This window comes from Thunnus albacares, chromosome 18 (assembly GCF_914725855.1).
Source record: "Thunnus albacares chromosome 18, fThuAlb1.1, whole genome shotgun sequence".
In the NCBI taxonomy this organism is placed as follows: Eukaryota; Metazoa; Chordata; class Actinopteri; order Scombriformes; family Scombridae; genus Thunnus; species Thunnus albacares.
The window spans coordinates 18,874,470-18,891,053 of record NC_058123.1 but is presented as its reverse complement, the minus strand read 5'-3'; the positions used below and the strand labels follow the sequence as shown (position 1 = coordinate 18,891,053).

General features: G+C 39.4%; 3 protein-coding genes across 6 annotated transcripts in view; 1 reads left to right on the top strand and 2 right to left on the bottom strand.

The window, feature by feature from the left end:
- The window catches only part of hook3 (hook microtubule-tethering protein 3), a 30,276-nt gene extending 27,096 nt beyond the window's left edge, over positions 1-3,180 (bottom strand). For all 4 annotated transcript variants that reach the window (XM_044333249.1, XM_044333248.1, XM_044333250.1 and 1 more), the window contains exon 1: positions 3,017-3,180. In XM_044333249.1, the coding sequence (XP_044189184.1) occupies positions 3,017-3,073 (57 nt within the window). In that variant the 5' untranslated portion in view covers positions 3,074-3,180. The remainder of the gene's footprint in view (positions 1-3,016) is intronic.
- A 2,345-nt stretch (positions 3,181-5,525) lies between these two features.
- Positions 5,526-11,031, bottom strand: rnf170 (ring finger protein 170). Its single transcript, XM_044334354.1, has 7 exons — positions 10,778-11,031; positions 9,703-9,866; positions 8,504-8,579; positions 8,178-8,292; positions 7,761-7,834; positions 7,374-7,505; positions 5,526-7,043 (listed from the first exon to the last, which is right to left on the bottom strand). The coding sequence occupies exons 2-7, from the start codon at positions 9,840-9,842 to the stop codon at positions 6,774-6,776; spliced, it is 807 nt and encodes a 268-aa protein (XP_044190289.1). The 5' UTR covers positions 9,843-9,866; positions 10,778-11,031; the 3' UTR covers positions 5,526-6,773.
- A 1,811-nt stretch (positions 11,032-12,842) lies between these two features.
- On the top strand, positions 12,843-16,321 carry gpn3 (GPN-loop GTPase 3). Its single transcript, XM_044333450.1, has 8 exons — positions 12,843-13,030; positions 13,192-13,300; positions 14,287-14,454; positions 14,648-14,772; positions 14,920-15,035; positions 15,462-15,558; positions 15,665-15,793; positions 15,930-16,321. The coding sequence occupies exons 1-8, from the start codon at positions 12,983-12,985 to the stop codon at positions 15,993-15,995; spliced, it is 858 nt and encodes a 285-aa protein (XP_044189385.1). The 5' UTR covers positions 12,843-12,982; the 3' UTR covers positions 15,996-16,321.
- The last annotated feature ends 263 nt before the right edge of the window (positions 16,322-16,584 follow it).

Genomic DNA, 16,584 nt, shown 5'->3' with positions numbered 1-16,584 from the left:
ACTCAAGCCATTGAAAAACACACAGAAACCATATTCTTAAACATATTGATTTAAGAACACAAGTAAGCCAGAGCTGAAGCACGGACATGCAAAACTCAAACAGAGAGAGCAAACTGAGATCAAAAAAGGAAATCCACACCTAAGAGTCTGTGGAAACAGTTGCTTTTCCTAACTGTTTCCAGACAGTTAAATTGGGGGAAAAAACAAGTGTCACGTGACCAGTATTTAAAAAAAAAAACAGGCTGCAAAAGCTTTCTCATTAAGTCATAATGGAAGTGATCACAATCAGGATACTGGCCCTCCAGACTATTACCATTATGGGGGATCAAAGGTCCAAATTAGGGTGCATAACATCGGTCAGCTAATTCTAATTTGATGTGTTTTTTTTCCAATGGGAAGAACAACATTTTCCACACATGCCAAACTCATACAACTTCAGAAATAACAGTGAATGGGCATGTGGTGCCTGATGAAGTAGAGGCACATGTACAGTATGTGTTACATAAACAACCAAGAAACAATGCAGTCAATGCACCTAGTGGTTTTGTGAAACCCATTGCATTGTTTCCATATATGTATATATATCCAGTTATTTTTTGCTGAGCAGTCTTTCTCCCCATATGGGAGAGCTATAGAGATGATTAAATTATAGTTATCAATAGACATGGAGAAATGTGACAAAAAAAAGTCACCACGGAAATTACACAATAACCATTGAGCTAAGGCTATATAGCTCTGCTCAATTGAAACCAATCATTTCCTTGAACCAAATGACCTATTGTAGGTACAAATATGTTTGTTTATGTGGTTAAAAAAAGAAAAACTTAAAATTCTTGCCCAGTGACTACAATGTCATGGGATTTAATTTGATCACTCGCACCACATAATCTTATTAGACATAGGCTATTAGTTTGTAGAACAGGCAACTACCATCAGATTAAAAACGTAGCTGATAGAGCAGATATACTCTATAACCACATCAAAGTATTTGGCTGACATCTGCTTAAATGTTTCCACATTGATATCATAATACTGCATGCTTTACAGGTATGTTTCCCTGACTGTAACCTCTAAAAAAAAACCTTAAAATAACTTTATTCGTTTATCTTTACTGAGAACCCTAAGAGGATAAACATACTATTAGAAAGTAACACATTATGTATGTGGAAGTGGCAACACATTCATGATAAGCAGCCTTTACTTTGGTATTCTGACCCAACAGACTATAATAATAAAAACACATTCACTTTAGACTGTGGCTTCTTGAATTCTGTTATTAGTTTATTTGTAATCAAATATCATATTTATGAAATAACCTGTTTCTTGTTTCTCAATATCTATAAAATCCAAACTGCTTGGGCTTCCTACTGATTTGACTTACAGCAGAAACAGTTGCTTCAGTATCTGCACTGCTGTTTCATAAGCAGAGGTACAGTCTGAGGCGTTAAAGTAACCATCACAGTTGTGACTTCACAGTTAACAGGTATGTGTGGAATGTTTGCAAGCAACACCATTACTAGGAACACTAAGAGAGGTCATTCTGAGTTTTCATACATAAGCCGAGCTCTGGCAACAACAAGAGGAGCAGACACTGGTGCATGAACAGACACAGCATGCAGATTGGCTGCAGCTGTGTATGTACTGAATATATCCTACCAAATTGTTGAATAGGCTATATTTTGTGCCGGTTATCATTTTCAGTTTCAAAAGCTGTAGCTCCCAAAAGAGTCGCTATGCAAACACTTTGTTTTTGTTTTCATTTTGAATAATAGTGGAAATGAAATATTTACTTTAAAAAAAATGTTCACATGCAACATGCAAGTTCTCAAAGACCTACTTCTCCATTTCACAAAAGTGAATCCACAAATTGATTTCGAGCATGATTGCATGACATGTAAGGAAGCACATGACTATGCAGAAGCAGGGTGGCTTGCCTGTACTGAGCTCTGCTATAACCACATGCATGTTTTCACTGTAAACTACTGACATTTATGCCAGATGTGTTTAGTGAAAACATTTAAGTACCTGTGCACAGTTTCCATCACATGCCGTCTCAGCCAATCCATTCACATTTACACATGGGAGTGATGTTTTGTGATGCAAGCTGTAGTCACACATATACTAAAAGCTTTTCAATTAAATCAGCTGTTGCATTTTCCTTGAGATTAACTTTTCAGAGGTTACTACACTCTGAGTGTGACATGAACATTGAATGAATATTTCCTTGGCTGTCATATTCATATGAGCAATGATTTTTTTTTCCTCGCACATCACCCATATCTGCTTTATATTAAATGCTGTATCAACAGGCATATCCAAAATATTACAACATTATCGAGCTACAAATACATTTCTCTATCGTCGCAGCTCTAGCCACATTGCTGCAGTTCAACAATGTAAACATGCGCCAATCGGCAGCACGTGATCCTCCAATCTGATGCATTTTTCGCCACTTGGTGGATCTTTGTTTTCAGGATTTGCCTGGAATAATCTGGGGTAACTTCATATAAATCCCAGGCCGGGAGGCTCCTCTGTATTTCTCTATTTTGATCAGAGAAAAGGGAGGAAGGGGAGGAGAGATCGGACATGTCACATTGGAAAACAATGACAGGAATTCAGACTCAAAGCAGACACGGTGCTGTAACGTTATATGCTCAACCCGGAGAGAAAAAAAAGCCTTCGCCAAAAAAGCATCGTACCAGAACGAGGCCAACGTCTCTGCCGTTTGATCCGCCCGTTACAACATACGACGGGGCATTAGGAAAGTTGAGCTAACTAAAAACCCGGTTGCACAGAGCTAGACCCAAAATTATAGTCTTGACAGGGTATATGATTTGCTGGCTGCTAGCAAACAGCTGGCCTGCATACGTAACCAACTTGAGCCCGTGTCATTTTCCTAACGTTCCCCGTTAGCTCACCGAGCTAGCATTAGCCTTGTATGCTAGCTAGCGTCGCTGACACCGGAGGGCTGTCTGTCAGTGAAAATAACCCCCAAACTTCGTATTTTATAACATACCCATGTCAGCAGGCTTTCACAGAGTTCCATTCGATCCAGGGACTCCGATGTACTCATCGTTACCTAACGTAGGCTGCCTTTGCGAGGTGAACAGAGCCTGAAGTTAACAGTCGGCTTCATATACTCCCGAGGTCTCTCACTCTCTGGGTGTCTCAATCCGTCGGCCGGCGTCTGCCGGAGGAGGGCTGGGTGGGCGGAGTCTGCAGCGCATTTAAAGGAACACTCCCACTATCCAGTTCCAGTGGAAGAACATTTTCTGTTACGCATGAATGACATAAAAATCTATGAGGTATATTTTAAAGCTAGGAGAGGCGTTTACGCGTCATATACAGCCACTGTCAAGATTAAGGAGAAAAAAACCCAAAAAGGGACACTTGCTTGCAGGGCCAGATTAATCTGCTGGAGGGGGGGGGGCACGGACAAAAAAAGGGCTGTGGGCCCCTATGGGTGCTGGTGGTGCTACAATGCTTGTGACCCTGGCTCATGTGCTATCTTATCATATATTATCCAAATATATTGGTCAGGATGCCAGAAACCAATCATCTGTATTCCATCACTGGATTACCATCCTGCCCTCGGTTTGCTGTATGTCAAAACTTGATCAAATTCAAATTTGTTAAAGGACATGCGCCATGTAAGTATGTAAGAAAGATATTAAAACCAGATTTTTACACAAGACCCCTCTATCAGACAGATAAGCCTCAAAACTAGCTAACAAGGGAGAGGTGACCTTAGCATTACCTTTTCAGTTTTATAGTGCTTGAGTGGTGCATATCGCTGAATGAACAGATTTGTAATTAATCAAATAAACATAAATTAATTGCCACACAGACAACTAATATAATTCAGCATTGCTTGCTTGTGGCAGGAGCAGAGAAATAAAATATATTAGAGTGGACTATGGCTGGGCCCAAATAGCATAGTCATCAGTTACATATTACTTATGTCTGTCTATAGGCTAGAAAGCTAAATTAGAGGGATCATAAGGTGGTAACCAGCATAGGAAAGCAGAAAACAGAACGACATCTAATTCCTGCTTTTTCTTCTTGTTAATTGCTGAATACTTTTACCTCTTCAGGCCTCTAAATTGGTAGATATATACTATACAACTGGTGAGGAGGATCACATGTGGACTGCTTCATTTTTAATGTTAAAAACCAGAAAGTTTGGAAGCAACTGATTTAGCACATTCCTCCTTTAGCTCTATAATACACAACGGTGTGTTAACTTGCCATTTGTAAAAGGGAATTTTGCACCTAACCCAAAACATGACAAACACAATAGTAAACAAAATGGCACTGAATTCAATTTATATGATGGTCATGCCCACAAAAGTACATACAGGCAATTGCAAAAAGTTAGTAAATCAATTTAATACTCTTATTGACTTTAAACCAAACTGGAAGCAGTCTATAATATGAATAGGTGTCATATCTACTCTTCTCCATTGAACAGAGTCAGAACCAAGTTCGGGCAAGTGCAGTTAACTTCACAGTTAACAATTCCACAGGAAGATGGAGGGGTTGTGCTCAGAGACATGCCGGATTTGTCTAGAGCATCATAGGAGCAGGTTCAGGCAGACACACTGGTGAATCATGCACATTACACCTACAGATTCACTCCCAGAGGATAATTGATGTTTGGAGTCAATCATGAATCACTGATGTCATTTTTTCAAATGGTTCTAATTACACTCAGGCACTTCTGATGCAGATAGCGCCATAACACTGACTCTTCCAGCAGCTATAGTACAGCATTTTCCCACCAGGGTTAAGACTCTCACCTAACCGGTTCTCAGCAGAAGCACTTACAACACTTGCTGCTTTAATTGCCTTTAGTTTGGCTATTTAAAAGAAAAGGGTGGAGGTTGTGTCAACACCCCAGAGACAAACCGGAAGGGATGCTAATCAGTAAGGGTAGTAAAAAGATATGACGTAGCTTGGCATGTGCCACACCTATAAGACATTCCAAAAAGGAACCAATGGTCTTTATGGTCTTTTTTTTTGGTGATCTGGAGCTGAGTGAATTTTACAGTCGACAGTTGATCTGCCACATGAACCTCAACCTCCTCCTATTCATGAACATGAAGGCAGATGCTTGCTCAGCAAATAGAGCACCATGAAAGCAAGTGGCCTGGGTTAAGTTTCAGCTACCACTCAGAAGCAGCCATTTCCAGCTTGAGGGTCAGGACCCCTCATGGATTCGCATTAACTTTAGGGTGCTAAGAAAAAACTTGATAGGAACAGAATAAATCTTCTCTCTACAAATTCAATATGTTTTATACTCTTATTGATTGTGTCTCTTGAACTTTTCTTCCTAAGCTTTTGACTTCTCTTTTCTTCTGACCAGAAAAGTGAATATCTATCTTCGGCTGGACCGGTCAACACAAGCTACAACAGTGGGTTCATTTAAGGGGTCACAAGTCAAAAAGGTTGAGAACGAAAACAGCATCTTTACGTACACCTGCCAAAGTTCATAACATAGATCTTCAATTGATCACTTCGACAGCCCAAGACCTCACTCATGAATTTTTAATCAGTCTAGTCAAGTAAATGTTCCTTTTCCAAATGTGTATTTACAATTCAGGTGGAAAATATAAAGAACAAATGAATATTATAAACATGTTTACTTCTTATTCTTAATTCATTTTTTTTATTTACATATGGACTAAAAAAAAAAAAGTATAATACTGATGTTCCAAAAATGAAACACAGAATCTGAAAAGCTTTGCGGTGTGCATGGAGAACTTCACCCACTGACTGATGAAGATTGTTAGATCTGTACAGGAGGCAAAAATCCAAAATCACTCATCTTCAGAGTGGCAAGATAAACTTTGAGAGGATAAGTTAACATTCATAACTTGCGGGAAATTACATTCAACATCATCATCTATAATCAATCTTTGATTACTTTTTTCCTCGAATTTCGAAGAATATGTCAATTGAGAGGCCATGAAGTGACACCATGGGTTCACAGCTGCAGCCATGGATGCCTGCATTAAGTTTCAGATTTCATCAGATTTAATCAATAAATCTAATCTGTTGCTGGTAAAGTGATTTTCACAAAAGCATGGGAAGCTGTCTCTTTCAAGTCAAATGAATATGCATAGTCACCAGGTTACATACAGTATATAAGTGCATCATCAGTGTAATTGATCAAACAGGCTGTAATAGCCACAGTATGATGGTTCTTGTATCACTTCTTTATCTGGCACAATCTGAATGCAGCAGAGAGAAAACTTTATATGAAGATTATCAAGACACTGCCATCAATACAGTTGTTCTTGTATTTCCTGTAAATAAGATTACATTATATTAAACATGTATGATGATATGCACACTACCTAAATGACTGCTTTTGGCAATGCTACCCATTCAGTTAGGAGTGTCCCTTAAGTACCTGAATGGGCTAAAAGGATTTTCCTGGCTTACTGCAGTAAGTGAAACAGTAGATATTCACACTATCATTTCCCAGTCTGTCCGTCCATGTGTTTTATAGTTGTTCACATGCTCTGACTCAACCTATGAACCATTAATGGGGTGTTCTATATACAGAGTCAACACATAAGAGCTTGTTAAGCCCTCTCCAGCAATGAAGTAACATCCTAGGCTTCAAAATAAACCCTGTTGAGTGAACCAGCATTATTGGTCAACTGTCCTTTGATCATTTCCAGTCTTACATGTCCACCACTGAGTTCACTCCCCACCCAAAACAAGCCTGATGTGAGCAAGCTGAAACCTCTTTTATACATGACAACCTAGCCGTTCAGTCTCTGCGTGACCACCTCTCTGTACATGATCGAGATGTACACAAAGAGTAGAAGGATTACGAAGAAATCGTCCATGAATCCCAGGAGACCGAAAAGCGCCTCGGGGAGGATGTCCAGAGGCGAGGCCAGGTATGTGAGCGCTCCAACCAGGCAGAGGAGAATTCGGATCCTGAACATCCAGAAGAGGCCGCCCATAGAGAACATCTCTCTAAAAGCGTGACGGAGCAGGGTGGGCACGTCTCGCAGCCTGTCCATATACTGAGGGGAGACAGAGAGACAGACAGACAGACAGAGGAGAAAAAATATTATGAGAAGTCTGTTATAAGTCTGTTCTAAATACAGTACGAGTCAAAAGTCTGGACACACCTTCCCATTCACTTAAATCAGAAAGTGCGTCAACATTTTTGAATGGTACTGTATACTCCTCTGAATTATAATGCACTGCACAAGTCAGCATCTAAATAAAAAAACCTTTTTTTGGCCAATCAGATATGTAAAAGTAATTTAAATATGAATATTGTATACAGTAAGCCCTGCTAACCTGGAATCACTGCAGCTTAAATATGTATCTAGCTGTGGTATACTCACAGATCTTGGTTGGCCTGAGAACCTGCGGTTGTAATCGTTGATGTCTCTTAATATAAGCAGAGGTTCTGCCTCACCATCCTGGACTGTCTGCGGACCAGCATGCTCATGAAATAGTGGGAAGAGCAATGTTACCTGGGCAAAGGGGGGAAATAAAATAAAATAAAAATCAATAAATGACAACACTAGTGCTAATAAGGAATGAAACCTGTATTAACAATACAAACATTTGATAGAATGGAGATGAGAATTTTATCTATTTATATATTTAACATTTATCTGAGTAAATTTGGAAGCAAGGGAAATCAACAGCACATCTGCCATGGAAAAAATGATGATAATGAAATCTTAAGTTGACTTTCTACATCCATGATTTATTACAAGTCTCACCATTTGTCTGCAGATGGGGCAGTTAATAGCACCAAGCCAGGTGCCATACCTCCAGTAGGCTATAATACAGGAACCTATGCAGAAACAATGAAGATGGTACATTACTGAAGCTCAACAACAAAAAGTAGCCAAGTAATAGCTCAAATTAATCTAAGAGATATACTTCTGAATTATTGATTTTCATGTTTGCAACTGAACTTCTATATTAATTATAATTTCTGTTTAGACTTTAAAACTAAACAAATCCACTTTACAACAACAGGAGAGTCAATAAAACAGATTCCAAATGTGATAATAATCATTCTGCTAGCAAAAAGGGTATTTTAAAAAAAAAAGCAGTGACAAGCATCTTCATATTTTCTCTCTGTTTCCTGATGCAATAGTCTGGTATTACAAAGTGTTTATTAATAGTCTTACCACAGAAAAGATGTCCGCAATTGGTTTCCACAGGCAGAACAGCCTGCTGTAAACAGACAGGGCAAGACATATCTGTGTAATACTGCTGCCTGGCCTCCGGCTGAGGATTTTCATCCTGACAGAAAATAAATACATAAAAATTTAAAATGCATATGAACATTTAATATACACGTCATCAAAACCACAAAGGCAGTTACTTTGTTAACTACTGTGCCTGCAAAATATTTATTGTTGATTGAGTCTGATTTTATGTATTTTTTCCTGTTTGTATATTTTCTGCAGCCATATCAGCCATATTTGGCAAGAAAGGCTACAGTTATATTTACCTGCTCTGTTTGGAGCTGTTGTCGGACGGCTCGAACATGCTCCTGATTCTCAGGATGAATGTTCTGCTCTTCTTGTCTGCAAGGTCAAAGGGCAGACATTTGGCTTTATGCTGCTAACAGGATTTAGCAGCATAAATCCACATTTTCTATCCACATTTTTCATTTAGCAAATGATTTGAATAGCTAACACAAAAAACTCTAAGTTTTAATAACTGTATTGTATTTGGTCAGCCTAGCAACTACATTTTTTTTTGTTTAAGAGCGAAACTCTTGTTTAATTAGATTACTAAACCTGAAATAGCATTTCTATCACACAGGTCAAACACAGGGAACAGTTCACCTACATGAGATTAAAGGGGAACCCTATGTTTTTTGTGGTTTTCTGTTATTTTTATACTGTTATGATGTCTGATATGTAAGTTAAACACGGTCAAAGTTCCAAAACTTGCGATTAACGTATGAAGAAATGCTCCCTGCAAGTCAAAAGCCAAGGCTTCAACCTACCCTGAAAGCTTTATTTGTGACGTTTTTTTTCCTACCTTGCCGACTGGCTCATGTCAGATCGGTGCGCATGCCTATAAACAGCCATCTATTCTGTAGTCTTGGTTGCTAAGGTTGTTGCTAAGTTTTTTCCATGTGTTGTTTGCGTTGTTCACTCGCATATTTCAGATCAGATTCCCACTCAAACATGTACAGATGTATTTCAGAAGTTGACATTTCAAGTGAAGAACAAGAAAAAGAAGTGAAATCCTACTACTGTAGTTTGCTTCAAGGTTTGTTTACGTGGCCTCCCGAGTGGCCAGAAGTTGGCTGTGATGCAGCTTCTGGAAGCTAACCAATCAGAACAGAGTGGACTATTGGGAGGGGGGTCTTAAAGAGACAGGAGTACTGATGGGAATTATGGCTCTTTGAAGGGTTAGGGGTAGGGTAAAAAAATAATCATATCATAGAGCTGACTTGTTCACGACTCACATCACATTACTAGACGGGCTAAAACGGCCTGAGGAGCTACATAAAGTGGAGTCCCAGACTAAAAACATAGAGCTGGAAATGACTATAATAGGTCCCCTTTAAGCAACTAGTGACACTTTGGTGTTTAATAGAATATACTAACTGGGCAAAATGTACCAGGTTAGGTAATCAGAACTGTATTAATCACATTTTACTGAAGAAAAAAAAAAGATGAAATTGCTTCTTACCGGCACAGCAGAGTGAGGAGGCCTGCGAGGAAGGTGACACTGAGCACCACAACAAATAAGACCTGGTTGCTGACACCTTCGATGAGGGTGTCCTCATCTTGGATGAGGTAATCCAAGTCCCCACACTGATTGTCCTCCATCACCCACACTCATAGCCTACAACACTAGAAAACATAGATACAACATAGAGGTTGACAATTCAGGATATCACGTTAGACGTTAAGTGAAGCTTGCTGTGGGCCAATGTTCTCTGACAGTAATTACACAGTATTCATCGCCTGGGTTCACAGGACAGTAAGTTATAGCCTATGTTGCACCATCAGTTTTCACTTCACAATGAGTGAATTCAAAATGAACATTCAAGTTCTATAATTTCGTACTTTAGTTTTTCAACAGATGCAAAGTATGAAATCAAGTTTCATTTTCACTATTAACTTGTAATAACTAACAATTATTACATCATCATAAACTTGAAGCGTTCAGTATCTTTTATCGTTAGCACATCAAACAAACTACCCAACACTACTGGACAATTAACGTTAGTTAATTTACCAAGAACACTTGTGTACCTTATCTAACATCGAAAGGAATCGAGATATACGTTATTGTTTACTTCCCAGAACTCGTGTACATTGTCAGCTAGCACTGACTGCCATAACATGAAGCTCATAATTATGTTCCTGCTCTCCACACTGCTACAGTAACGTTAACAGTAACAATTAGCTACGTATAGCGTAAAGTAGCACTGACCCGCTAATGACGAGCTGGCTGTAATTCACCATGCTGACGTTGTTAGGCAACGTTGAGGAGGCTAGTCAACCGGGGGGACATAAGCTGCTGTTATTTAACACCGACAAACAGCTAATTGTCTTAAAATTAGGGCTCAGCCAAGCCCGTTATCCCTTGTGAATCTGACTAATAAACATAGCGACCATGTTTGCCTCGTTAACTAGGAACGTCTTGTGTCAGGCTGCTACTGCGCTGACTGAGCAGCCACAAGTTCAAACTGAGACAAAAGCACAATCGGGTTTTAACCTGAATCAGCCACATTTCAGTTGACAACGGGCGACCATACCTTCGCTCAGAGGTAGCATGTCTCTCCAAAAAGGCACGTCTTGTCAACTCTATTTACTCTATCGAGACGACTTCTTTCCAGCAATGGCACATTTTTGTGGAGACTCGGTCAGATTAACACATTGGGAACAAGTAGAAGAATCATTGCCCTGTCAAATGCTACTTTTGCGTCATTCTCTCATCTTGAGTCACGTAGCCTATTGGTTTCAGTTTGTTTCCTTCCTCTTCTTCTTCTGTGGCGTATTTATTTCTCCCCCTTCTTCTTCCTCTTCTTTTGTTGTTTAATAGCAGTTGGCAAATTGCTGATAGGCGCATTACCGCCACCTTCTGGATTGGAGTGTGGATCAGAATGGTTACTATTACATTTACATTACATTTACATTTTTCATTTCGCAGACGCTTTTATCCAAAGCGACGTGCATATGAGACTGATACAACACAAGCAGGGATCTAGTCAGGAAACAACAACACGAGTAAGTGCCATAAAGCTTAAGTTTGGGCCAGATAGGACATAGGCCTAGATGTTAACAGGCAGTGCAACAAGGCAATGATTAGAGTGCATAGAAGCATTTTTTTTTGTTTTTTGTTTTTCCTCTCCCTACAGTTCATCAAGTGCAGAGGTGTTCGTGAAAGAGCTTGGTCTTTAGTCTTTTCTTAAAGATTGAGAGGGACTCTGCAGATCGAACAGAGTTTGGTAACTCGTTCCACCACCGGGAAACTACAGAGGAGAAGAGTCTAGCTAGTGACTTAGGGCCCTGTTGTGGTGGTGGTACCAGGCGCCTTTCATTGGCAGAGCGTAGTGGGCGGGAGGGAGTGTAGACCTGAATGAGGGAGTTCAGATAGACAGGGGCCATTTTAGTTGCTATTTTGTAAGCAAGTGTCAGGGTTTTGAATTTGATGCAGGCAGCAACTGGGAGCCAGTGGAGGGATATCAACAGTGGGGTGACATGTGCTGTTTTGGGCTGATTGAAGACCAGACGTGCTGCCGCGTTCTGGATCATCTGCAGAGGTTTAAGTGTATATGCAGGGAGAAGCCTGCCAGTAAGGAGTTGCAGTAGTCGATGCGTGATATTACAAGAGCCTGTACCAGGAGTTGTGCTGCATGCTCAGACAGGTAGGGTCTGATCTTCCTGATGTTGTACAGGGTGAATCGACATGATCGAGTGACTGAGGCCACATGAACCTCAAATTTTAGTTGGTCATCAATCATGACACCCAAGTTTCGGGCAGACATTGTGGGCATGAGTTGGGTTGATTCGAGCTGGATGCTGATGTTTTGTTGTATGGAAGGACTGGCTGGAATGACAAGGAGCTCGGTCTTAGAGAGGTTAAGCTGAAGGTGGCTTTCTTTCATCCATGCTGATATATCGGCAAGGCATGAAGAGATCCTAGCAGAGACTGTATGGTCTTCTGGTGGGAATGACAAGAAGAGCTGAGTGTCGTCAGCATAGCAGTGGTATGAGAAACCATGGGAGTGGATGATTGCGCCAAGTGAGGTGGTGTATAATGAGAAAAGTAGGGGACCAAGCACTGACCTTTTAGGAACCCCTGTGGATAAGCTGTGCAGTTTGGACATTTCTCCACTCCAAGATACTCTAAAATATCTCTCTGACAGGTAGGACACGAACCAGCGGAGGGCGGTATTACATTAAGTTATCCTATTAATTCCTTTTGTTTTCTAAAAAAATAAGCAAAGCATGCTTATTCATTATGTTTAATGTGCTGTTCAGGCTGGTGTGACCAAACCTCGTCTTTGATATACAATGTCCTCCTTTCTATTCCCATTGCTTCCTCTCATTTCTCCTACTTTTCTTTGAATGCTGTAGTAGTATCGGCCCTTATGTCCTCTATCCCACTCTTCCTGCCATTTAATTTTCATTTTCATTTGATTATACTTGTAACCTTAGCCTAGGTATTTATTACAACCATGCCTATTTCTCTTTTTCTTGTTCCTCCTTTTGCATATTTGTCTTCCAGCTGATTTCCATCCACACCAATATGTGCAATTTCTTCCTCCTCCCCTCCTTTACTTCATTTCAATTAACACTCTGAACAGTAGATGGCAGTAGTGGGCCTTGCAGCGGGTGCAAATGTCCTTTACTACAAAAAGAAGAAGTACTAAGGCATCAGTACTTAAACTCTAGCTAGTTACAGCGAGCCAATAAAGGGACTTAACTTTATCCCAACACCTTTACATTGAGGCAAAATGCCTCGTTATGCTCAGCTAGTGATGGGTCCTGCTGGCAGCGGTAAGGTAAGTTATCAGTCATTCCCTTAAACGTGCTGAAATGCTTTGTTATGCTATTCGGCTAAAGCGCTAAGCTAATGCATGAGGTGGAGAAATAGACTTCCAAGCTCAAGTTACGTCTCCCGTTTATTTGTTTACTGTTTTTGAGGCTTTATTTTCATTTCCAGAGTACCTACTGCTCCACCATGATCCAGCATTCAGAGGCTTTAAACCGCTCAATTCAGGTGGTCAACCTGGACCCAGCAGCTGAGCACTTTGACTATCCTGTCATGGCAGGTGAGTGGAGAATGTTTTCAGTTCCCAAAAAGGGCTTTTACATCTTATTATAAATGTAAATCTGAGCCCAGTATAACTCCGAACAGAAATGATAAAGTAAAGACATATGTCTTGTTATTACATGGTTATGTTGGATCTAGATAATGTTTTAGTTCTATTTTAAAAACACTGAAGCACCGTGTGTTAATATAAATAATAATACATTTAATTTGTACTGCACTTTTCATTCTTAGTGAATCTCAAAGTGTTACAGTGTTAAAAACATACAACACACAACATAAAGAAAATAAGAGGAGTTACGATTAGGGCTGGGTGATATGAACCAAAATCAAATATGATATTTTTGGCCAAATACCTCAATATTGACGTCGCGACAATATTGTAGGGATGACCGTTGGTGCTTTCAAAAATATTTACACAATGAGATTTTTAGTAAATAATAAATATCAAATAATCATCAGTGATGTGGAAATAATGACTAAGTGGGTAAAGGCAAATAATAAAACAACTAGAACAGTCTGGTAAGTTCAGAAAATTGCATCACTTGCCTGTAAAGCTACTATGAGGCTTCAGCCATCTAAATTGGTCAAATATAGTCAATATCTTTCAAGTTACTGTCTTTTTAGTGCCAAATCCCCTCTTTTTATTAGTCCTTCCACTGCAGCTGAACAGGAAAACACTCTGTCCAGACTCAAAGAGGGAAATTTTTATTAAAAAGACTGTAACTTTGTAAGAAATCCACTTTATTTGACAAACTTAGATGGCTGAAGCCTCATATTATCTTCAGATAAAGTTTAAGTACACTTTTATGCAAAATGAGGACTGTGGATTTTGTCCCAAATCACTTACATTACCCGTTTCCATGTTCATATGGACACCAGACTGTTGTTTTAAGACAGATTTGAATAAGTGTGAACCTGTCCTTTTAAGTGTTATTTTGATCTGCATGATCTAAATGACAACCTCCATTGTTTCTGTGTTCTCAGACATCCGTGAGCTCATCCAGGTGGATGACGTGATGGAGGACGACTCTCTCAGGTTCGGGCCTAATGGAGGCCTGGTGTTCTGCATGGAGTACTTTGCCAACAATTTTGACTGGCTAGGGGAAAGCTTGGGTCATGTAGAAGATGACTATATCCTGTTTGACTGCCCAGGTAAGAGCTCTGGCATAGTCGTGCTGGCCTGTCCTTGTATTTTGGAAGAAATTTGGGGTTCAGTGTCTTGCTCAAGGACACTTTGATATGTTGGCAGGAGGAGCCAAGGATTAAATCGCTAACTCTGTGATAAGTGGATGACCCACTCTACCCCACCCCAAACACGGTTATGACAAGTGGCTTCTATTTGCAGGTCAGATTGAACTTTATACACACCTCCCTGTGATGAGGCAGCTAGTGGAGCAGCTCCAGCAGTGGGAGTTTCGAGTGTGCGGGGTGTTCCTGGTCGACTCGCAGTTCATGGTGGAGTCTTTTAAGGTAATCATCTCTCCAATATCTTCATCTGTTTATTTAATGCCCCTTCCCTCCTTTTTTTATTGAACACACCTCATTTATGCACTGATGTGTAATGTAATAATGACAGCAAGTCTAAAGTCTCACATCTTCCCTCTTGTCTATCTGCAGTTCATCTCTGGTGTCATGGCTGCCCTGAGTACCATGGTGTCATTAGAGATTCCTCAAGTAAACATCATGACAAAAATGGACCTGCTTAGTCCCAAAGCCAAGAAGGAAATTGAAAAGTAAGCGTCATATGAGTGCAGCTTTTGTTGTGTTGTGCATTCCGCATTCAAATGAAACTTAATGTTACTATTAAGACAAATACAAGAAGGGTTATAGTGACTAAATGCTTAGTGTGGCTGAGTTGTTTTGAGAATTTTAATTGTATAGTGTTTGAAAAGAAAACCAAAGAATCCCACACAATTATCCATCACTGATCCTATGCACACGTCACTAAGACTTTAAGGTGTGAAGGAACATTTTTGAAATTTTGACATTTAATTGTGTAGTGTTTGAAATTTTAAGTTCAGAGCTCTTGAATAATCTGAGCTTCGGTTTTGGTGTTTTTCAAAAGCAAAACCTAGTAAAGGAGAAAAGTCAAATATTTTCTTAATTCTTGCAAATGAAACCGTTTTTTTCGTCTGAACGCAGCTGTCTGTTTTCACCAGGTACCTGGACCCAGATATGTACTCAATGATGGAAGATAACTCAGATACCATCAAAAGCACAAAGTTCAAGAAACTGACTAAAGCCATCTGTGGTCTGGTAAATAAAGTCCTTTATTTGATTTTGCATTTAGTTTTAGATCAGATTTTATTTCTTTTTTTATTATTTTATTTTGTAATGAGACAATCTCTCTATCTGTGTCCAGATTGATGACTACAGTATGGTGAGATTCCTGCCTTTTGACCGCACCGATGAGGAAGGCATCAACATAGTACTGCAAAACATCGACTTTTCTATACAGTATGGCGAGGACCTGGAGTTTAAGGAGCCAAAGGTGACGAAAGAAACAATAAACAACATAAAAATATTTAATAATATTATGTAAAGTCATGACAATGCATTTGAAAAATATTATAATTTAAGTAACTGTTAATTCAATTTTTTTCCCCATTGTTTCCTTTTTTCTACAGGAGGAAGATGAAGAGCCCGCTAACCTAAATTATGATGAGATTTTTCAAGGCAAACTGGACAGCTGAGGAATCATGTGACTCCAGGAATTCATCACTAAAGAGACTTAACTGAGTTGAAAAAACATTTGAGGCTGATGAAGAGCCACAAGAGAGTATATGGAGTCCATGTGGAGAGACTACAAGAAAGGGACATGTGGAAAAAGACTGAAGATCATGAATATCTTGTGTCATGTATGTGTGGAAGTTTGTTTTTATACGCTGTTTTGATGACTCAAGAAATTTGTGATTTCAACTTATTCACCTTTAGTTTTTTTTAAAGAGTATCTGAAGTTTAAATAGTTGTTAAATACAGTTATTAATGCTATATTTTTAAATAAAATATTATAAACGAATCAGCTTGCCTTCTTGTTTAAAGATCTCCTCCAGACATGTTTTAAGATCTATATAAAATACTATTATCTTATTAAAATCTGTAAAATTACATGAAATGTGCAAATATATTTCACTTCAAAAGTTAAACTGATGGACACAAGATGTCTCCTACTTCACTGAAAAGTCCATTATCAGTGTATGTGCACCGGAGGCTTCAATTTTCCACATCACACTTTTATAAGTGGAATTAGCTCCAAACTAGTAGAGGTCACAAATCCTGCTT

What these genes read in the sequence shown, in the direction of transcription:
- rnf170 (XM_044334354.1), bottom strand. Translation starts at nt 9,842, where the DNA reads ATGGAGGACAATCAGTGTGGGGACTTGGATTACCTCATCCAAGATGAG. An exon ending in CTCCTCACTCTGCTGTGCCG is followed by an intron (nt 8,580 to 9,702) that starts GTAAGAAGCAAT and finishes TTGACCTTGCAG; the next exon opens with ACAAGAAGAGCAGAACATTC. An exon ending in TTGCGGACATCTTTTCTGTG is followed by an intron (nt 7,835 to 8,177) that starts GTAAGACTATTA and finishes GTTTCTGCATAG; the next exon opens with GTTCCTGTATTATAGCCTAC.
- gpn3 (XM_044333450.1), top strand. Translation starts at nt 12,983, where the DNA reads ATGCCTCGTTATGCTCAGCTAGTGATGGGTCCTGCTGGCAGCGGTAAG. An exon ending in TGACTATCCTGTCATGGCAG is followed by an intron (nt 13,301 to 14,286) that starts GTGAGTGGAGAA and finishes CTGTGTTCTCAG; the next exon opens with ACATCCGTGAGCTCATCCAG. An exon ending in TCATGGTGGAGTCTTTTAAG is followed by an intron (nt 14,773 to 14,919) that starts GTAATCATCTCT and finishes GTCTATCTGCAG; the next exon opens with TTCATCTCTGGTGTCATGGC.